Consider the following 20251-nt stretch of genomic DNA (forward strand, 5'->3'; position numbering starts at 1 on the left):
GTTTGATCTCCCTGCACATGTGGCTTTAGGCATACTTCTTTCCCTGCTAGAACATAAGATAGCTGGGTCAGAATGACCTTAAAACCTCAATTTGAGATCAAGCTTGGTAGTACATGTCTATAATCTCAGCACTCAGGAAGATGAGGGTTCCTAGTTCCAGGCCAGCCTGGGCTATATAGCTAGATCTTACCTCCAAGACAAAGAAGCAAAAGCCTTAACTTGGGCTCCAAAGGCAGCCTATTAAAGACGCCATTGACGAGTCAAGGTCAGCCTGGTCTATAGAGTCCCAGGATGGGCTTCAAAGCTACACAGAAACCCTGTCTCAAAAAAAACAAATAAACAACAAATAAAAAAAACAAGCACCATTGACAAGATCCATCCATACCATTGTAATTGGCACCTGACTGGTGGTACCAAGGCAGTGTTGAGTGCACCTTCCATATCTGAGTCCTCCCACCCCCATCAACTGCTCAGCCTCAGGGTCCTAACAAAACCCCTTATTGTCGTGGCTGGAATTTCCCTTTTCCTGGTTCTAGGCAGTTCTTCCCTTTCCCTTCCCCTTTAGTTTAGGGGAGGTAAAAGCACTAGAAAGCAAATATTTGAAGAATTAAAGGGCTGAACAGTAAACATGGAGTATAATTTCATTGTGGAAGTTGGACCTTGTAACACTATAAGCACCTAGAAAACAGATTCTACCATCTCCATGGGCTGCAACCTTCCCAAGAGCTGCAACCTTCCCAAGAGCTGCAACCTTCCCAAGGGCAGCCCTCACCTACAGCCCTCAGTCCACTGAAACAGAAGAGCGCATGAATCAGAGAAGGGTGGTGTTTTAACCTTGGTCTCCACTTGGAGGTACCCCTAAAGTATTGTATGGCCTACCTGGAGGTTTGCTACACAAAAGTGGCATAGGCCTCATCTTCTGGGAATCAGTGGCAGGACAAAGACAGTGCCTTTCCTGTCCTCCTAGGCCGTTGCTAAGGGGAATCGCAAAGGATCTCAGAAGGATAAAAAAACCCCTTTCTATTTGTTCCTTATGACTTAGGGGTCAAAAAAAAGGATAATAGATTGATTAAGACCCCAGATCACAGTCACAGTGGGAAATTGATGCTATTAATTGCCTCTGTCCTTGAGGTTGAGCAAGCTGAAAGCCAGAGACCTGCTCTGTTCGGCAGGAAGACTTTGAGAGTTGTAGCTTCCAGGCACCACCAACCACTGGGGTGCCAGTTCTTAGGAAACTGGTGACCTCTCGTCAGCAGGTCTGCCAGGGCAGGTCTCCAGTTCTTACGTAATGCAATGAGTAGAATTCTAATTGGCCACCTGAACTCCACTCATGACAAACACCTCATCCAAACTAAGCAGCTCAGTCTAGCAGCCTTTCCACCATGGCCACCCATGTGTTATTTTCCTGGGAAATTTTGTAAAAATAACTGGTTGACTTAGTTGGTTTTGAGGCTCCTGAGCCTTAAATTTCACTAATATATACTTTGCTTCCAGTATGTCAGTTTATCTGCCTTATCTTTAAGAGTACAGGTCAAAATGGTGAATGAGCTACTTACTGCCTAGCTGTTAGTGGTAGGGAGACATCCTTTACATTTTAAAGGCCTTTTGACACATGTCCATCGTAGGCTACAGGGGAAAGAAACGTGAATCGCAGCTGGGGTTTGAAAATGCATAGCAAATTGTCCTTAAATGAAGTATGATGTGCAATTAACGCCCTCCCCAACCCCATCCTCACCGGCTGCTCTGGGTTTGTGGGAATATCTCTTGCTTTCCATCCCCGCCCCCCCTGCCCTCCTGATCATGCCTTCCTCTTCCTCCCTCCTCTCTGACTGTGGAGCAATGCTGTCTCACTCTCTGATTCTTTGCAGATTGAAGTAATTAACACATTCCAGACGGGAGCCTCTTTTAAGGGAGTCCTAAAGCGACAGAACATGAGCCAGCACCTTGATGTAAAACTGGTTCCTAGCTCCTATTCAACTGCAGTTGCACCAGTCAAATCTCCCCCTTCCACCTCTTCCGCTGTTACAGCTCCTCCTATGGGCAGTGAGTGAGAGTCTGTTCAATGCATGATTTGCTAAGGCGACCACAAGAGAGCATGTGACATCCACTTTAACCAGCCGTGGTTACTTATCCTTTTCATTTTTCCCCTTTGAGCTTTGGACTTAAAGAAAAGACAAAAACAAAAAACAAAAAACCTCCCCCCAACCCTGGTTAAAACCAGGCTGTATAACCTTTCATTTGATTTTTTTGTTTGTTTGTTTTTCGAGACAGGGTTTCTCTGTGGCTTTGGAGGCTGTCCTGGAACTTGCTCTGTAGACCAGGCTGGTCTCAAACTCACAGAGATCCGCCTGCCTCTGCCTCCCGATTAAAGACGTGTGCCACCAATGCCGGGCTCATTTGTTTGTTTGTTTGTTTTTTTTTAATGTTGGAAAGTTATTAAACCTTAATAACTTAAAGACAATAATGCTGTTTTCTGACTTTCCCTCTGCATTGCTGCTGCTTCTTTTCTTGAATTGTTTTGCTGTGTCTTGCCTCTCCTCCTCTTCTGAGTCTAACTTCACCTGTTTAGATATAAGGTCAGTCCCAGTGAAGACCTAGGAAGTCTCTTTACCAGGGGCGAGGGAGCCTCTAACCACGGGTTAACCAGGACCTGTCCTGATGGAGCCAATGCTGAACTTGTTCAATAATTGCAGCCTTTTTGGCTACCACTGCACTGTTAGCTGGCAACAAGATTGGAGAGGGGAAGTTAGTTCAACCTGTATTGTCTCACCTCTCAGACATGACCGTAAACAGAACTGTAGTTCAAGAACCAATTCATTCACAATGTGTAGGAGAAATGTAACTTCTCTGACCCATGTGGTGGCGTGTGTCACCCCAGCACCCCAGATTGTTGACCGCTTGCTAATGCCTTCCTGTTTCTGGTCCTGTACTGTCCCTGAATTGGGAGCAGAGGGAGGCAGTCACTATGGTGAGCGAAGGTCCTCCACCTTCACATCCTATGGACTTTAGATACTCGAGTGCCAAGTCCATCCCTCCCCACAGCCAGCCCTAGGTTGCATTGCCTGTGGTTCCCATGGCTGTGAAGCAGGTTTTCCAAGCTTGAGCTTCCTTTTGCCTTTTAGCTACCCATAACAGACCAGGTCTGAGTTGGAAATAAGGGTGTAAGTGCAGTGATATCTGCTGTTTCTTCAAGGCCCAAAGGCAGGCCTGAAGGCACTAAATAAGCCTAGTCCTGCAAAGTGCAAAGAAACCTCTCCCTCTAGTCCTTCCTCATTCCTCACTTAATCTCTTTTCTTTCTGCATTTATTCCTGCTTAGTCATTCACTTCTCTGGTAGAAAGGGCCAGTGCTGGCTGCCCCCAGAGACTTGATGGCGGAGAGAGACCAGGGAGTCCAGAGGAGCTGGTAGGCCCCATGCCCTGAGCCCCTAAAAGTTCAGACCAAAGGAGACAGACCACACCTGCTTTCTCTAGCTTGCCCATTTCAGAGCACTTAAGATTACTTCAGCTGTGTGTCGGATCTCCCTAAGGTCCCTCGGCTTCCATCCAGAAGGACGCCCTAGACTTCTCTACTCCTAGCCTATGAATAGGGAGTAGAAGAGTACAGTGTTCCCGTGGAGAAATCATCAGAGCTCCAAAGTATGCTCCACACTCACCTGAGGTTCAGCCTACTTTGGGCTTCTGCCTCATGAAGGAATTACCCTTCAATCAGCCCCTCAGGAAGCATTTCCCCGAAGTTTTAAAAAATGACGTGTGGAGAGGAAAGCTTTGGCTGGCTAAGTGAGGGATGTGCGAAGCTCCGATAGCCCTCCCTTGTTCCCACCCCAGACCCTGTGCTCCAGGCACAGAAGATGCCAGCCCTGGATCAGGTGGTGACACACTGTGTGGCTGTCCATCAGCACATGTTCTCTGAGCCAGTGTTGGAGTTGAGCATTCCCGCATAGCCCCAAGCCTCTATCGCTCACCCTTTCCCTCACCCCCTGGGCCCAGGCCCTGACTCCAAGCTTGAGCTCCCTTACAGGCAGCTGGTTCCCCATGGTCTCCAGAAGTCCTGAACTCTAACTGAATGATTGTTCTTGGCTTCCCCCAAAGGTTTCCCTTTTTTTCACCTGCTCATCCCTCTTCACTTATATCTTCTTCATTTGTTTACCCTTAAGAGTGTTATTAATTGCCCCCACAGGGGAAAGGAAAAGTCATAAAATAGGCTCAGACCCTCTGACCCTAACTTTCACAAATCGACTCCTTTTATAATGGACTTCACATAAAATTGTTGCAATCAAGTGTCCAGTTGCTTAAAAAAGAAAAAAGAAAAAACCCTAGAAGCAACAAATTTAAAAATCACTAGTCTAGAAGACAGTAAACTAGTGGCATAAAGGTACCTGCCCTCCTATATGACTCTGTGAAGATGACAATAGCAGATAAAAATACTGCTACAATACAATAGGCGGTTTTCCACCTATTCCTTGGTCATACTATTTATACCAGGGCTAAGGGAGAGGGTGTTGAGTTTGAGCTCGCTTAACCTAACTTGTCTTGCTCAAATATTTCAAGTATAGATTACAGAAAACTTGGGACCACACAGAGGTTAGAGGTAGGCTCCACTCTGCCTGTTCTCGCACAGATCTGAGCAGGGCAACCAGACTGGTGAAATTCGCCAGCAGATGGTGAGCAGAACCACAGAATAGAAAGTGGACCCTCACTGTCACTCCACCAGGTCCCTGACGCCTTTACATTTTGTAGACAGTTGGACTGACTGTTCAGTGGCAGAGTCCCTTGCCTTCTAAGCTCTGATGGTGAGGCTGCTGTAGGCAACATCTTTGCAGGATCTTAAAATGAGAAGTCCTAGGACAGAAAACCCAGCTGGTTTATTTGCCTGTTTGTGTGTGCTCCACGATTTTTTTTTTTTTTTTTTTTTTTGGTCTTTGGAGACAGGGTTTCTCTGTATTGCTTTGGAAGTTGTCCTGGAACTCACTCTGTAGACCAGGCTGGCCTCGAACTCACAGAGGTCCGCCTGCCTCTGCCTCCTGAGTACTTGGATTAAAGGCGTGAGCCACCAACGCCCGGCATGCTCCACGATCTTGCTTCTTCTCCAGGGATATATATTTTTTTATTTAAACAGCAGAAGACTAAAAGAGACACTGTTAACCCACCACCCATTACTCCTTAACCTTCTCCCAACCTTAACAATTTGTGCATCCCCCTCGTTTCTTTTCTGAGGGAGACTGTATCTGAACCAGAGTAGAACTGACCACTTCCCCCAACAACAAAAAACAATCCTATAACCATCTGACTTTCCTGGTCTCCCTTCTCAGTTCCCTCTGGCACACAACTCCCCCCACACACTGAACCCCGAACTACCAGCCCAGATTCTAAGCCACACTTGAGTAACACAGTTCAGAAATGTAAAATTAGCAAAGCAAAACAACAGCAAAAACAGCAAATAAGTTGATGCCCTGATTACGCAAAAGCTTCTCCAGAGATTTATTGCAATTGGTCTTCTCTGGACTCCTGACAGCTTGAGTCCCTTCTTCTATGTAGTAAAATGAAGATTGACAGGGCAATATGTTTGCCCGTTTACCCAGGGACACTGCAAAGTGTCTCCTTTCTTCATTCTTTTCAACTGTCCTGTCAGAGAAGTCAGTTATTGGTAGCCGGCTTCCTGGATCAAGTTTCTCTCCTGGTCCTCCGCTTCTTCACACAAGGTCATATTCTCTGCCCAATATGCACATGGCTGGGCAAACAGCATGAATTTACTTGTTGGGTTTGGGCAACATGGCTGTGGATCAGACATGGATGTACACTTGAATGGTGAACCCCGGACCTTCTTCAGTAGGCAGGGCAAGGCTTCTTTTGACACCCTGTGTTGTATCTGCGTCTTCTAGGAGAGGGTATGGAGAGGAGGAGCTCTGCTTTTGAGGGGTAGGAGACACAGTTGAGGTTGTGGGGTTACAAACATGTGCATGTCTTCTGACTGAACAGTTAGGGACTTTTAATTTCCTGCATGCTGTGGAATGAAGATTGATTTGTCTGCCTGGCTGCACAGTACCCACGGTCACTTGTCACCCAGTGTTTATTGTGTGCAGATTGGTGAATGTTGGCTCTTTGATGGGGCTTAACAGATAACAAAGCCACAGTGTGCAATTCTCCCCTCCCACACTCACAAAAGGTTTGGCTTCAACACAGAAAGCCACCTGTGTGGATTGTCTTTTAAGTTTGCCCATTAATGTAACCTAGTTCTGACACACTGGCCTCTATCAAAAAGAACTAATGAGTCTCTTGGTTTGATTTCATTTTCAGAGTGGATTGTTTGGGAATGCTAAATTTGCTTTGTGCTACCTTTTTGAATGCACCCTTTGAAATGCCCTACTGTCTGCCTCACTCACTCACACCTTGTGCTTGAGATTTGAGGCCTGTGGTGGTTTGGGTTGTTGAGCCATTGTGTTTCATAGTTGGGGTTTTGTTTCTTTCCTTAAACCACTCATTTTTCTTGTTCTGCTTGCCAGTTCTCACCTCCCTGTCTTCTCATCCTCTTTCTCGTTCCCCTGGTATAGATCAAAGTGGTCAGAGTGTTCCATAATTTCCATCAAGTCGTTCATAAACCCAGGAACCAACTCTCCATCCACCACTTCATGACCCAGCCTGGATACAATGCAGATGATGAGTTTCCACAGTCATTCCAGGATGATCAAGAGGGAGATCCTGAATCGGCTCCTAAGGCGGAGACTAGGGTGCCTCTGTTAGATGGTGAGGCCACTCCATATGACAACAAAAACAACAGTGCCGTGGATTGCAACCAAGTGCAAATCGTTGCCTCCCATTCCGACAGCCCTCTGCAAAGCCTGGAGACATCAGTTTGAACTCCCATTCTCTGATTCCCGTCCCTGCGTTCCCTAATTCTTTTATCATTTATCCCGTCTATAAAGTGATGATGGGACTTGTCACTGTTATGTCAGCCGTTCCTAAGTGTGTGAGAACCCCCACCTGGCCATGAAGAAACAAGAACACAGACTACAAGGATTCGGTCAAACCCTGATCTGCTCCTTAGGTATACCAGTTCTCATTTTTAAAGAAATGATGACAATCCTCCTGGCATCACCCAACCCAGAGTCTCCACAGCATTCCCACATGTGTCACCACTTCCTGACTTGGAGACTTCAGGAGTTTCTGCCATTTACAAGCTAAGTTGTGGGCTCAGGGAGAGACAAATGCCCTGTGTTTGTGTTTCAGTAGACTGGTAATTCTTAGAACATATTTTCCTATTTTGAAAATGCATATCCTAAGGCCGCTAGCTCTCCCTGCCCTTCAGTCTGACCTCCCCAGGGTTCTTTGGTTCTTATATGACCCTTATCATCCTTCCTCTTACTTTTTTTTTAAGTTGTGGTAATTAAGAGAATGGAAAGGACATGTACAAGTTGAGTCGACTTTGGCCCCTTCTGGCCCCAATAGAACCTTTCATTTTGTTCTAGAGGCAGGCTAAAATGGTCTTTTTGAAGCAAATGAACTGATGAAATATTTCCCTATTCTCATCAGGTCAGCTCCAACTTCTGAATGTCCATCTGTCTTCTTGGGTGTGTCAGGGTTTTTAAGTGCCAGGGAAATCAGCCATGACCATGACGCTTGCATATGTATAATGTATAGTTTTTACCATAGGCCTGAGCTTCCTCCTTGCCTAAGGTGGTAGCAAAAGAATCAATGGGACATGACCCTGTCTCCTAGCTGGATGAGAAGTTTCAGGACCAACCTGGAGCAGGCCTAGGACCAGAAATCACTGAAGCAGACTATTTTCAAGGGTATTTGCCAAGGCTCTCCCAGGGCAGGAGCTGACTGTTGGGGGAATGAGTATCAAGAAGCCTTGGGAAGGGCTAAAGAACCAATCCACCGGATCTGAGGAACCTCCCCACAGGTTGGGCGCCTGAGTACCAGCTTTGACATTCTCTTCACTTTACTAATTCTATGCTTTGTTGTGCCCCATATTTTCCACCTCAAAGGAGGTCCCCAACTTTTGAAAATATTCCATTGTTGAAAATACACATCCAAAAGAGGAGGTTTCCTGACAGTGTTCTGTCAAGGAGCAAAGGGCCCTTCCCGGAAAGCTCCTGCCTCCTCTCTCCTCGCTTTCATACCCCCTCCTCCAGCCTTCAGCATTGAGCATCTCCACTGCTACCCAGGAAAGCCCGTGCCTTTTCACCCGGACACATCCTCTGCCCACCCACCTCTCAGGAGCTGGGAATGTCACCAAAAGGGACTTCGCCTTACTGGGACAAGCTGGAGGCACATTCCCAGGTGCTCCATCTGTATCCCTACTTTGCTGATCTAATCTTGTTTGTGCAGGTGGACCAAATTTATGTCCCCAAGTCCCATCTCCTGTTACGTCAGTGAAGCCTGCCTCCCACTCTCCATGGTGATGGGAATAGAAAAGGATGCATGAGGCTCATGAGAACTGCCAGGTTTCCACGTGGGAGGGAAAGGCAAGATGAACTTGTCTACTCCTAGCCTTTCTTCTAGAGATCTTCCTCCCTCCCCACTTTTCACCCAGGCTGCCAAGGTAGGGTGAGTGTAGAAACAACCACCATTCTACACTCAATACAGCATAATCCATCGTTATAGGAGACAGGGAGAAGGCTTTCACTTGGGTTTTGTAAAGCTTACACACTTCAGCAGTCTTTCCTCATGGAAAAAAAACAGCTCACTTGAGTTGTTAATTACACACACACACACATGCACACACACACATACACACATGTTTAGTACATTAGAAGATTTGAATTTGTCAACTGTTTTATTACCTCAGATCATTTTTTAAAAGCAAGCCAATAACAAGCTCCGAAGGCCATTTTACCATCCTTGCTCCTAAGAGACTTTTGTGGTGCCTGGCAGGTCTCTCTCGAGGGCTTTATGTCTACTTTTTCAAAGTCAATAGTTGTTGTGTATGTGTGTGTATGTTTGAGTGTGTTTGAGTGTGTGTGCGCGCATGTTCTAGTTTCCGTAGTGAGAGAGAAAAATATAGAAATATTATGCAAAAATAGTTTTCTTTAGATCAGAAACTAATATTTTTGAGTCAGCCATATATATATTTAAAGAATTTCAAATAAAGTGCCATCATGAAGCACCATAGAGGGGAGCACACACCCAGCTGTTTGACATGACAAGTGGCTCAGTATATTTGCAGTTGGTTAAAAAAAATATACCATACTTCCTTTCTCCAAACAGCCATCTTTATATTTAGGGGGAAAATGTTGGTTATAGACTTTTTTAATTATAAATTTTGTTGATATGGAATTGAGTAAGTTCAAGTATTTCTGTGCATATGTTTTTATATGTTTTTTCTATTCAGTTTCAGTGATCCAGGTGGCAGTGAGTACCTATGACAGAAGTTAATAATAGTTTCCCCTAAATGGTGCTTTGGATTTGAAAGAGGTCTGGTGGGGAGAAAGAGAACATATTCTAGAGCTGTCTTTTGATAAACCTAGAAAAACGGGTAAGAACCTGCAGGTAGTGAGGGAACCACTGGAAGAGGCTTCTCGACTGTCAGGACATGGATGTGTGCTGCCATGGAGGAGTGCCAGGCTTGTTGGTAACCAGGGGTGAGGGCCAGTTGGACTTCTGTTTCGAAGGAGTTCGCTGGCAGAGTGTTGTCAGTGACAGTCTCTCCTGGTCAGCAAGGGAACTCTGACGTGGGGCTTGCATTTCTTTATGCTTCCTGCACTCCCTTTTTCCCCTAGAGTGATCCCATTAGTGAGTTTTTGTGCATGAATCTGAGTTGAGACACCTTCCTATTTTGTATAATACAGCAGATGGGAGACTGAGCTCCAAATTGGAAAAGACAAATACAGCAATGGCTGCTTCTAGCTCTGTCTGGCAGTCTGAGGACTAGGTCCTTCTCAACAGCCCTTCACTGTCCTTTAAAGTGCTTCTCCCATCCCAAAAGATGTAAGAGAGACCAGCTAGACTCCCTCTGGGCACACGTGAATTCCTCAGGTTTGGAATTCTGTTTTCCTTCAAGCTTTAGGGGAGAGTTACACAGGTCAATCAGAGTGATTACCTCACTGCCGAAAATCCAGAGGAGCATGCAAGCTTGAATATGCCTGGATCCTCTCCTGTATCCTTCCCTTTCTCCCCATCCCTCGCCTTACCCTTACTGTGGTACCATTGCAGTCCGCACATTCAGCCACCTTCTACGTCTGGGGTCTACCCATGGCACCAGTGGGGGTGGGCAGTTACAATGCCTGCTGTCCTGAAGCCATCCCAGCCTCCTCCTCAGTAGACCAGACACCCTCCCTCCTCTCCATTCAGCTCAGAGCCAGAACGTTTGCCTTCCCAGCTCTGCAGTTAGGTCTGCTATCCCCTTTCTTCTTCTTGGGGGAGGCAAAGGGAGGTGAGCTCCCTGCAACTGAATCGGCCTTTGGTTTGTGTTTTCTCCCCATGTGTATATATGCCATATGTAAATATGCCATATATATGTGCCAACAAATGGATCTATGCCATCTTTTCTAATCGGCATGCAGATAGGAATTTTGAGTTTCTTCTCAGTAACTAGTATAATGAGCACTGGTATTTTTGTACAAAAGGAAAAAAAAAACAGAAAATTGACTGTTGTAGTCTGCATGACAGACATGATGATAGCAAAGCAATGTATATCTTAGCGTGTGTTGCCATAGTTTGCAGTTCATCTTAACAGTGCACCCAATCTGTATTTGCATTTATATTATTTAAGCTCTATGTATAATGTTTTGCATGTATTTATATGGTTCTTGGGGGGGATGCTATAAACTGACAAATGTGTAATGCAACTGTATCGTCTCACTGACACGGGAAGAGGAGTTTTAAAAGGGTTAATTTTTTTGAACCAATAAAGCTTTTTGCTGATGAGAAGAAACTAATGTCATGCACTGAGAATAAAAACCCATGCCCACTTGTTAATGTTCTGTCTTCCATGTGTCTCCACTTTTGGGTCTCACCCCTGGACCTGTGGGGGCTGAGGAGCAAACACAGGGCCCAAGCTTGTCCCTTCCTGTGACATGCTTCCTTCAGGGCCCACAGCCCTGGGGACCAGCCTCTTGCCTTGAAGAACTAGTTTTTCTGTACACTCCACAGTTGGAGTTGGGTAGAGCTTGCTATCCAGGTCCTGGAAAGCTGGGTCCCTGGGAAGGATAAGCAAGAGGACACCTCCCCCACTCCCTGTTCCCTCCTCCTCCTCACCTTCCATCCTCCTTTTCTTAAAATGCCTTTCGACAAGGTTAGTCCCCATTATAGTAACTGCTTTTCCTACAGACATTCTCCACTACTTCTTCCCATAGCTGTTTTGTTTTTAATGTTCCATTCATTACATTTGAGCATCATGGCTGGTATCCGTCTCCAATTTCTGATCAGAGAAGATAAGTCATTTACCTTCTGGACCGTCATATCTCTCAGATGACTCCTTGTAGCTCACAGTCAGATGTACAACAAAGTTCTCTGTTCCCTTTTAAGTCACCCCCTTTAGAAAAGAACCCTGTCTCTTGCCCAGGATTCCTTAAGAAAAGTATGTTGGTGAAAGTCAGCCAGGTGGTCTCTCTGAAGGTGCTGGTTCAAAAGCAGGGACCGGCCTGGATGGAAAAAACTCTTTCAGGCTACATCTTTAAAGACAATTTTTTGACGTGTATGAGTTTTGCCTGCATGTATGTCTGTGTTTCTCATGCCTGGTGCCCAAGGAGGTCAGAAGATGTCTTTGGCTACCCTGGAACTAGACTCAGGATGTTTGGGAGCCTCCATGTGTGTGCTGGGAGCAGCAAGTGCTCTTAACCACTGAGCCATCTCTCCAGCCCTCAGCCTAGGGATTATTCCCAGCTTTCTTGCCAGTCCCAGATTGCTCTCCATAGGCATGGACACACTGACCGCTTGGTTTCTTTAAAATGGAGGCTGGGAAGTAACTAATTTAAATAAATTTAAACTTTGAAGGAGTTAGGGCCTTATTGATAACAGAAGCCATAAAACAGTCATAGTAGCACTTGCTTTTTCCCCATTGTAAGTGCCCTTCTAATGCACTTTCTAGAAAGGATGTCCACACATACCCCTAGTCCCATGCCCCACACACACCTGTAAGATCCTTTCTGAAGCATGACCCCATATTTCTCCTTTTATTCTCCTATCTTATCCTCATTGGGCCTCTATCTTCTCTGTTAATACATCAGATTTTTATTGGTGGTGGTGGGTTTTTGTTGTTGTTTGAGACAGGTTCTCTCTGTCCTAAAATTAGCTCTGTAGACCAGACTGGCCTCAAACTCACGCCACCACTGGCCGTCTAAGAATTAGATCTTAAAAGTACAACCAACTAATCCAGCATGTGGTAGGGAATGCTGTCTGACTAAGATTGCTATATCTTAAGACATTGGTTCAATGGGATGTAAAGGCCAGTTGGGTCCCTTGGGCCCAAGTGAACATGAAAAAGAGCATGCTCAACTGAGTGGTGGTGGCGGCACTTGCCTTTAATCCCAGCACTCAGGAGGCAGAGGCAGGCAGATCTCTGTGAGTTCAAGGCCAGCCTGGTCTACAGAGTGAGTTGCAGGATGGGCAGGGGTATGTAGAGAGCCCTGTCTCAAATAAATAACAACAACAAAATGATGGAGGATGTCCTTTTGTATGCTGTGAATATATGTTTCTCTTATTGGTTGATGAATAAAGCTGTTTTGGCCAATGGACAGGCAGGATGTAGCCAGGCAGGAAGTATTGGCAGGGCTACCAGACTAGGAGAAGTCTAGGAAGAGGAACGCAGAGAGTGAGTCACAAGGGAGCAAGAGGGCCGGCATCACCAGTAAGCCAAGACAACGTGGAGATACACAGATTAATAGAAATGGGTTAATAATTAAGAGAGAGCCAATAAGAAGCCTTAGCCATTGGCCAAACAGTTTACAATTAATATAAACCTCTGTGTGTTTATTTGGGACTAGATGTTTACAACAAAAAGAAAGAGCCTGATATGTGTGTAGAGCAGAAAATGTTCATCTTGGAAACTGGTGCTTTCTGGCTCTGACTCCTAGCTTGTCTTCTCTCATGAGACTGTTTTCAGCAATACCTCCCTGGGGTAGCTCCATTCCCCACCCTGAAAACACGAGATGCTCCTTGAAATAATGACCTCACTGCCATCTCCAAAAAGACCATGCCACACACACAACGGGCCACCTCTAAGAGAAAGATGTCTCACACATACAGTGTGCCATCTCTACACTTAAACTAAGGAGTTAATAATTTGTGTGTTTGAGAAGTCAAAAAACAACCAGAAATTAAGCTTTTTGCTTTATCTATTTTGCTTTGTTTTCTGAGACACGGTTTCTTTGTGCAACCCTAGCTATTCTGGAACTCTCTGTGGACCAAGCTGACCCTGAACTCACAAAGATCCACCTGCCTCTACCTCCCAAGTGCTGGGATTAAAGGTGTGCATCATCACCGCCAGACTGAAATTAAGCAACTTTTCATGACATTTAAGAAAAGCAAATACTTGAACTGTCTGCATGGCTCAGTGGTTCTCAACTTTCCTAATTCTATGACCTTTTAATACAATTCCTCATGTTGAGGTAACTCCCAACCATAAAATGATTTTCATTGCCAGTTCATAACTGTAATTTTGCTACTGTGAGGAATCATAATGTAAATATCTGATATTTCTGATGGTCTTAAGCAACACCTATAACCCCCAAAGGATTTGTAACCCAACAGGTTGAGAAGCTCTGGCATTGCTGGTGCCTCCACACTCCGAGGGATCTATCTGTCTCTTACTCCACAGCAGATCTAGGCCCTGTGTACAAACTCAGCTACTACTTAGTTTTCTCCATGTCCCTACAACAGAAAACCATCTCCCTTTGCACAGACTTCTTCCCAACACAGCACAAGTGGTTAGGTTGGTTCAACTACTGTGTTAGGACTACTGCTCTAGAAGTGACTTGTTCTAAATTGCAGGTGTTCACACTAGGACTATTTAAATTTTTGATTATGATATTGATTACAGAGATCCCTCTGTCTCTCTGTCCCTCTCTGTCTCTCTATCAACAAGTGCTGTACTACAGAGCTACATGCTCAGTCCTTTAGACCCAGGGATGTCCTTTAGTCCTTTAGCTCAGTTTGTTAAGGGCTTGACTGGTCCCCTCCACCATATAAACTGATACAGTAGTGCATGCTTGTAATCCCAGTACTTAGGGAGAGGCAGGGGAATCAGAAGTTCAAGGTCATTCTCAGCTACCATAGTAAGGTTTGATGCTTAGAATACATAAGATACTATTTCACAAAAACAACTATATGAAGACTTACTTGAAAGAGAGAACTAGTATACTAGTTACTTTTCTATTGCTGTGAAGAGACATCATGGCCAAGACAACTCATAAATAAAAGCATTTAATCTGGGCTTCGTGGTTCCAGATACTTAGAGTTCATGAGTCCATGATCACAGCAGGGAGCATGTCAGCAGGAGGCAAGCAAGTGTGACATGGAGCAGTAGCTGAGAGTTTACATCTTTTTTTTTTTTTTTTTTCCGAGACAGGGTTTCTCTGTGGCTTTGGAGGCTGTCCTGGAACTAGCTCTTGTAGACCAGGCTGTCCTCAAACTCACAGAGATCCGATTGCCTCTGCCTCCCAAGTGCTGGGATTAAAGGCATGCGCCTCCATGAAGCAGAGAGAGTGCTAACTGGGAATGGCACAAGTTTTTGGAAACCTCAAGCCTCCCAGTGACACACCTCCTCCACCAAGGCCTTATCTCCTAACCCTTCCCAAACAGTTAGACCAACTGGGGACCAAGCATCCAGACATGAACTTATGGGGGCCATTGTCATTCAGACCACATGAATTTATGGGGGCCATTCTCATTCAGACCACATGGCTGGGGAGGAAGAGCAAAAAACGTGCAGTTGCCTTCATGCCTAAGAGAAAGAACAGAAACCTCTCTGGTCATCTCTCTATTTGGAGACTAGCGACATGGCTCAGCAGTCAAGAGTGCTTGCTACTCTTACAGAAGACCCGGGTTCAGTTCCCAGCACCCACATCAGGCAGCTCACAACCACCAATAACCAGTTCATGAACTCACACAGACATATGCACTGAACTAGCTTATCCAGAAGTGATGCTACAACGATAAACGGCACACTTACTGAAAGTAAAAATAAGTATTTATTGTAGAAATTACTCACAAGAGACCAAACAAGTAACCCAGATGAGCCGAGTAGTTTTCCACCGCCGAACTGGAAGCCAAAAGCCGGAAAAAGAGACCGAGACTTCCGTTGTTCAGTCTTTTATACCTTCCTCTGTAACGCCCCTAGCCATGCCCAAAAGTGGGCCTGGCTAGTGACGTAGTTCACCGCCTAGGTCCGTATTTAGTCTTTAGTCATGCCTAAAGTGGGTGTGTTTAGCAGCGTGGTAAACTGCCCATTATTACCTCATCTGTATGCGCACACGGTTTCCTCCTACACAGACAGTCTCTACCAGCTCTAAAATTCGGATGCTAACTTAACAACAATGAAAGTTAAACAGAGGTCTGAGGAGTTGGTAAAGTGCTTGCCATGGAAGCAAAAGGGCCTGAGTTCCATCCCCAGAATTCATGTGAAAAAGCCAGGCTTAGTGATGCGTTCTTGTAATCCCAGATAAGACGGGCAGAACACAAGGACGTGCCAGAGACCCTCTCTCAAAATGAGAACACCATCCAAGAGTGACCTCTGACCTGCACAGATCCATGTGCACATAGGATTGCGCACGCGAGCACTCACGCATGCACACACACACACACACACATACACACACCACACAGCTGTGTGTGTACATATACAACAATACATGTTTGAAGACACAAGCCTAATTTTGGGCACCTCAAGTATCCCCCTCTTTTTTAAACAAACGTATGCACAAATAAAATCTAATAAAACTTAGTGATTGGAGCACAGACTGTTGATAGTATTATCTAGCTGATAGTATAATAGAATGGAAAACTGTTTTGGAATTTGATGTAGAAAGAACAGTTGTTTGGAAACCCAGAGTTGTAAGCCCCTGGAATGGTGTAAGTTTGAAAGAATCGAGGTACCCTTTGTGGCAAGGTGGAAAGCACCTGCCCTGGGAAGTAAGAGGCCCGTGTCAGATCCTGACCCTGCTGCCCACTTGCTGGGTTGACTTTAGGGTCTTTCCAACTCTGACACTCTTTCCATCTCTCCTCTAGTCTTTAGTTGTTATTAATAACTATCGGAGCCTGGATGGAATTTCTCTCCCACTGTCTATCTCCCTGGAATGCAGCATAGTTGTGTGCTTTGAACGTTACCGCATACCAGGACATGTGCCAGCAGGCTTCCCCTCAGGCCCAGCCACCTGTATCCGTATCAAAGACAAATGCTCCTCATCCCTCAAGTGTGCGGCTTCTTTTCTAAATCAGCTCAGGCATTGACCACGATTGTGTCTAGCAAAGTCTGTGAGAGGATTATGGTACCCTTGTCTCCCGCCTTTGGACAAGTACAGTATTGATCATGCCAGGCATGTGTGCACTGAAGTTGAATTCTGCGAAGCACCCCCCATCACCACCACCAGCCTTTCAGAATTTAGTGTCGTGGGAAAAAGACAAAGCAAGTATGTAGCATGCTAAGGGGTGATTAGGGCCAGGGTAGAAAGTGAGGTGAGATAAACGGTCAAGGGAGCACGAGACAGATGGGTGAACAGAACAGCCCTGAGGCGGCGGTCTCATTTGTTTGGGGGCCTCAGTGACTCACTGGAAAAGTGAAAATGGCTAATTCAGAGCCTGGAGGCCTCTATGCGATCAAAGTTCATTGGAGAATCTTAACAGAGGGTGCCATGATCTGCAGCTTAAAGGGGTTCCACTGTTATGTCTAATATGTGGCTGTGATCTAGAAAACAAGAAAAGCTTTACCTTGGGTGACCTAACCTCCTAAGAGTACAGAAGGATCCAAGTTCCATTGCCATGCCTTTGTCCTATGGCACACAAAATAATAAAAAGGAAATGCCACCCTCATGTGTTTGGAACATCCAGTCAATGAAATGACACAATGGCTATTGAAGGGACACTAGCTGGCCCGAGCATAGCAACATGGCTCTGGCAGGCCTTGTCCTTCTCCCCCATTCCCTCTGCCTTGCTAAAAACCATTAGATGACATCCCTAAAGCTAGCCACTGAGGTCTATTCCCTTATTCGGCCACTTCCTCCTCCTGAGGCTGACTACCAAAGTCCAGCAATCAAAAGGCCCCTTTGGCTCACCTAATTAACATGTCCAATTAAAATTAAACAATTAGTCCTAACAGGAGGTTCCCCTTTTACTCTAATAAACCACCGTTTGCCTGTGGGTCACACCTGTCTCCTCTGACCAGAGGCAGTCCTTTGTGGCAGCTGTCATCCTTTCCCCTAGCCAACATCCCTTCTCCCTCGTCCCTTTCCCCTTCTTTGTCCTCTATCTCCTGCCTTTGTCTCTAACTGCCTGCCTTTTTGTCCCCCTGGGACAAATAAATCTTAGTGCTACCAATTTGGTCTTGGGGGTCTTGAGCCAATACTGGCCCTTCAGTTATTGCTAGGAGTTTCCCTCTCATCAGAGACACAAGGACAAAAGCCTAGCCAGGCCTTGGTGGTACACACCTTTAATCCCAGCATTTGGGAGGCAGGAGCGGGCGGATATCTGAGTCTGAGGCCAGCCTGGTCTACAGAACTAGTTCTAGGACAGCCAGGGCTACACAAAGGAACCCTGTCTTGAAATAGAAGAGAAAGGAAACAGCCTTGCCCTACACCTTCCATCTTCTGGCTCTCGCTGTCACATTTAGCATCTGGACCACAAGCAGGTGTTGTGCCCCACTCAGCTCCCCCGAGAGGTGCTACAGCCATCTGATTCCTACTATGACTGCCATTGTTTCCTGTGCTGGCCGCCACCCTTTCCTGTCAGGGCCCAGAGGTCAGCAGTCTGCTTGTCCTCTTAGAGGCAGGCTCTCTGGCACTTGCACCTTGGGGGCCTGAGGAAACGGAGTTGTTCTTAGCAGCGCCCCCTCCTCAGGCCACACCTCCTCACCACTGTTCCGTGGCTCTCAGGCTGGTGGGTCTCTAGGGACACTGTAGAGGCTGCTAGATAGAAAATCCCAGAAGAACCAAGAAGGCAGAGGCCTGGTCTGTCCTTGGAACTTTCTTATCTGTCTACAATACCAATCACCTCCCCCACCAGGGCCCTGAGCGTGCAGCAACCGCCCCCATCCTGGCCTTCTGAAAGTTCCGCAAACAGCTCAAAGGTGTTGGGTGCAGTGGAGGTGGGGAGCAGAGAAGGGAGGGAGCTGTACCAGTTTTCTCACATCTTTAGCTCAAAAGGAAGGTGTTTGCTGCCTTTGTTCTGTTTCAGACCTGTCTGTACTGGAAAGGCCTCAGGGATGGCAAACGAATGGGGAGGGACGCCTCCATAGACTGTTCTTGTCATCGAAGATCTGCCCAGCCCCAAAACTTCCAAAAAAGGAAGTCTGGTTTGGCTTGTTTTTTCATTCTTTCACACAAGGCAATTTGGACCCCCCCCCCCCAGTATCAGAGCCACTGTTAACACCTTTGCAGGGCAAAGACCAGGCACGAGAGACCAGGCTTCCTTCCTGTGAGGGCTCCGTCCTTGTCCCTTGGTACCAGTGCCCAGCAGGAAGAATGAAAAGCCACTGAGCAGTCCCAGTATCTCAGCCATCTGTGCATCACGGACTGAGCATCAAGAAACACTGAAGAAAACCAGTGAGAGGCCCAGTTAGCTCCAGGAGGAGAGAATTCCACTCTCCTGCCCCCAGCGCTTCAGAGGCCACTCAGGGAGACAGACACACACCAAAGACAGGAAGGCATCCCCACAACAGGAGCAAGACCATGTCACACAGAGCTGTGGAGGCAGACACAGGAGAATGCCCAGTCCCTAGAGGAAAAGCTCACAGAAGTGGTAATTCTCGGGCCACATTTTCCTTTTATTTAAAACAAAATGGAACAAAAAACATATACATTGTTATCCTTTTTCTTCTTCTTCTCTAAAAATAGTGTTTGGTGGTTGTGACAATCTGAGCAGTGAGAGTTCAGAGAAGAAAGTCACAATTTCCTCAAGGCCTACAAGCCAGAAAGGACCAGCAGCACAGAACTTCAGATAGGACTGTACTGGAATTTTACAAAATAAAAGAAAATGCTGATAAAATGAAGCTGCTTGGGCCCCCGTTTTACAAAGTGAGGATGAATAGGGTCTGTGTGTAACACATGCAGCCAAAAGAGAGTAGCCGCCGTCCAGACTGGCCACCACGCAGAGGGAGGACCTAAGAGCGGGTTCCCCAGTGAGTGATGCCTCAGAAAATGGGATGGGGGAGTTGTGGATGTTTTGTTTACATTAGAGCCCAGTATGGCCTCCAACTTTCAATCCTCCTGCCTCAGCCTCCCAGGAAGTGAGATTACAGGAATGACCTGTGTTTAATGAGCATTGAGGGCGGAGGGCAATGGGGAGTTCATTAAATATAAGAGAACCAGATCAATGTCACTATAATAGCAGAGCAGGCTCTGTTTAATGAGCTCCTGTGTGTGTCAAGTACTGAGCCAGTCAGTTTTCATTAGTGGTCCAATTAATTTTCACAGCAATGTTGTGTAAGAACTTTTATTGCTGCCAGTTACATCTAAGGAAATAGCACAGAAACAGAACATGAGGTGAACATGATGAGAATCTGAACCCAGTTGAGGTTTAACTAGAACTTGTGTCTTCTTGGAGGACTTCTGAAAAGAATCTGGTATTCGTGGCTTTAATGACACAGCATGCAGCCCCCCCAACTCCATCAAGAGTCTGCTCAAGCTGGGCGGTGGTGGTACACGCACGCCTTTAATTCCAGCACTTGGAGGCAGAGGCAGGTGGATCTCTGTGAGTTCGAGGCCAGCCTGGCCTACAAAGCAAGTTCCAGGACAGCCAGAACTGTTGCACAAAGAAACCCTGTCTCAAAACAAAACAAAAACAAAAAAACAAAGCAAAACAGAACAAAAGTCTTTGCTCACCAATATACATAAACTGAGTCTATTTCAAACCAATCTAAGCCTCATATGGCAGCACATGCATAGGCAGATCAAGAGTTCAAGGCCAACTTGCGCTGCTTAGCAAGACCCCGCCTAAAAAAAATAAGCAAAAATAAAACCAGTCCTAACAGTTTATGGTTATGTCACACTCGACTCTTAAAATAATTTTGAGGGGTTTCAAGGAACACTAAAAGAATCTGGCTCAAAGCATGTATTACCTCATTTCCCAGAAATAAGTGGTTTTCTCCCCCTCTTCTGAGAA

General features: G+C 46.0%; 1 protein-coding gene across 6 annotated transcripts in view; it reads left to right on the forward strand.

Annotated features, from left to right (window-relative positions):
* Atp2b4 (ATPase plasma membrane Ca2+ transporting 4) overlaps positions 1-10918 on the forward strand; it is a 108700-nt gene extending 97782 nt beyond the window's left edge. For 3 of the 6 annotated variants that reach the window (XM_040738534.1, XM_040738533.1, XM_040738535.1), the window contains one exon: positions 6550-10918. In XM_040738534.1, the coding sequence (XP_040594468.1) occupies positions 6550-6855 (306 nt within the window). In that variant the 3' untranslated portion in view covers positions 6856-10918. Of the gene's footprint in view, positions 1-1868; positions 2044-6549 lie in introns of all 6 variants that reach the window. The other 3 variants (XM_040738536.1, XM_040738537.1, XM_040738538.1) reach the window with 2 other exon arrangements.
* Positions 10919-20251: the final 9333 nt, after the last annotated feature.

Source organism: Mesocricetus auratus, unplaced genomic scaffold (genome assembly GCF_017639785.1).
Source record: "Mesocricetus auratus isolate SY011 unplaced genomic scaffold, BCM_Maur_2.0 Super-Scaffold_100676, whole genome shotgun sequence".
Classification (NCBI taxonomy): Eukaryota; Metazoa; Chordata; class Mammalia; order Rodentia; family Cricetidae; genus Mesocricetus; species Mesocricetus auratus.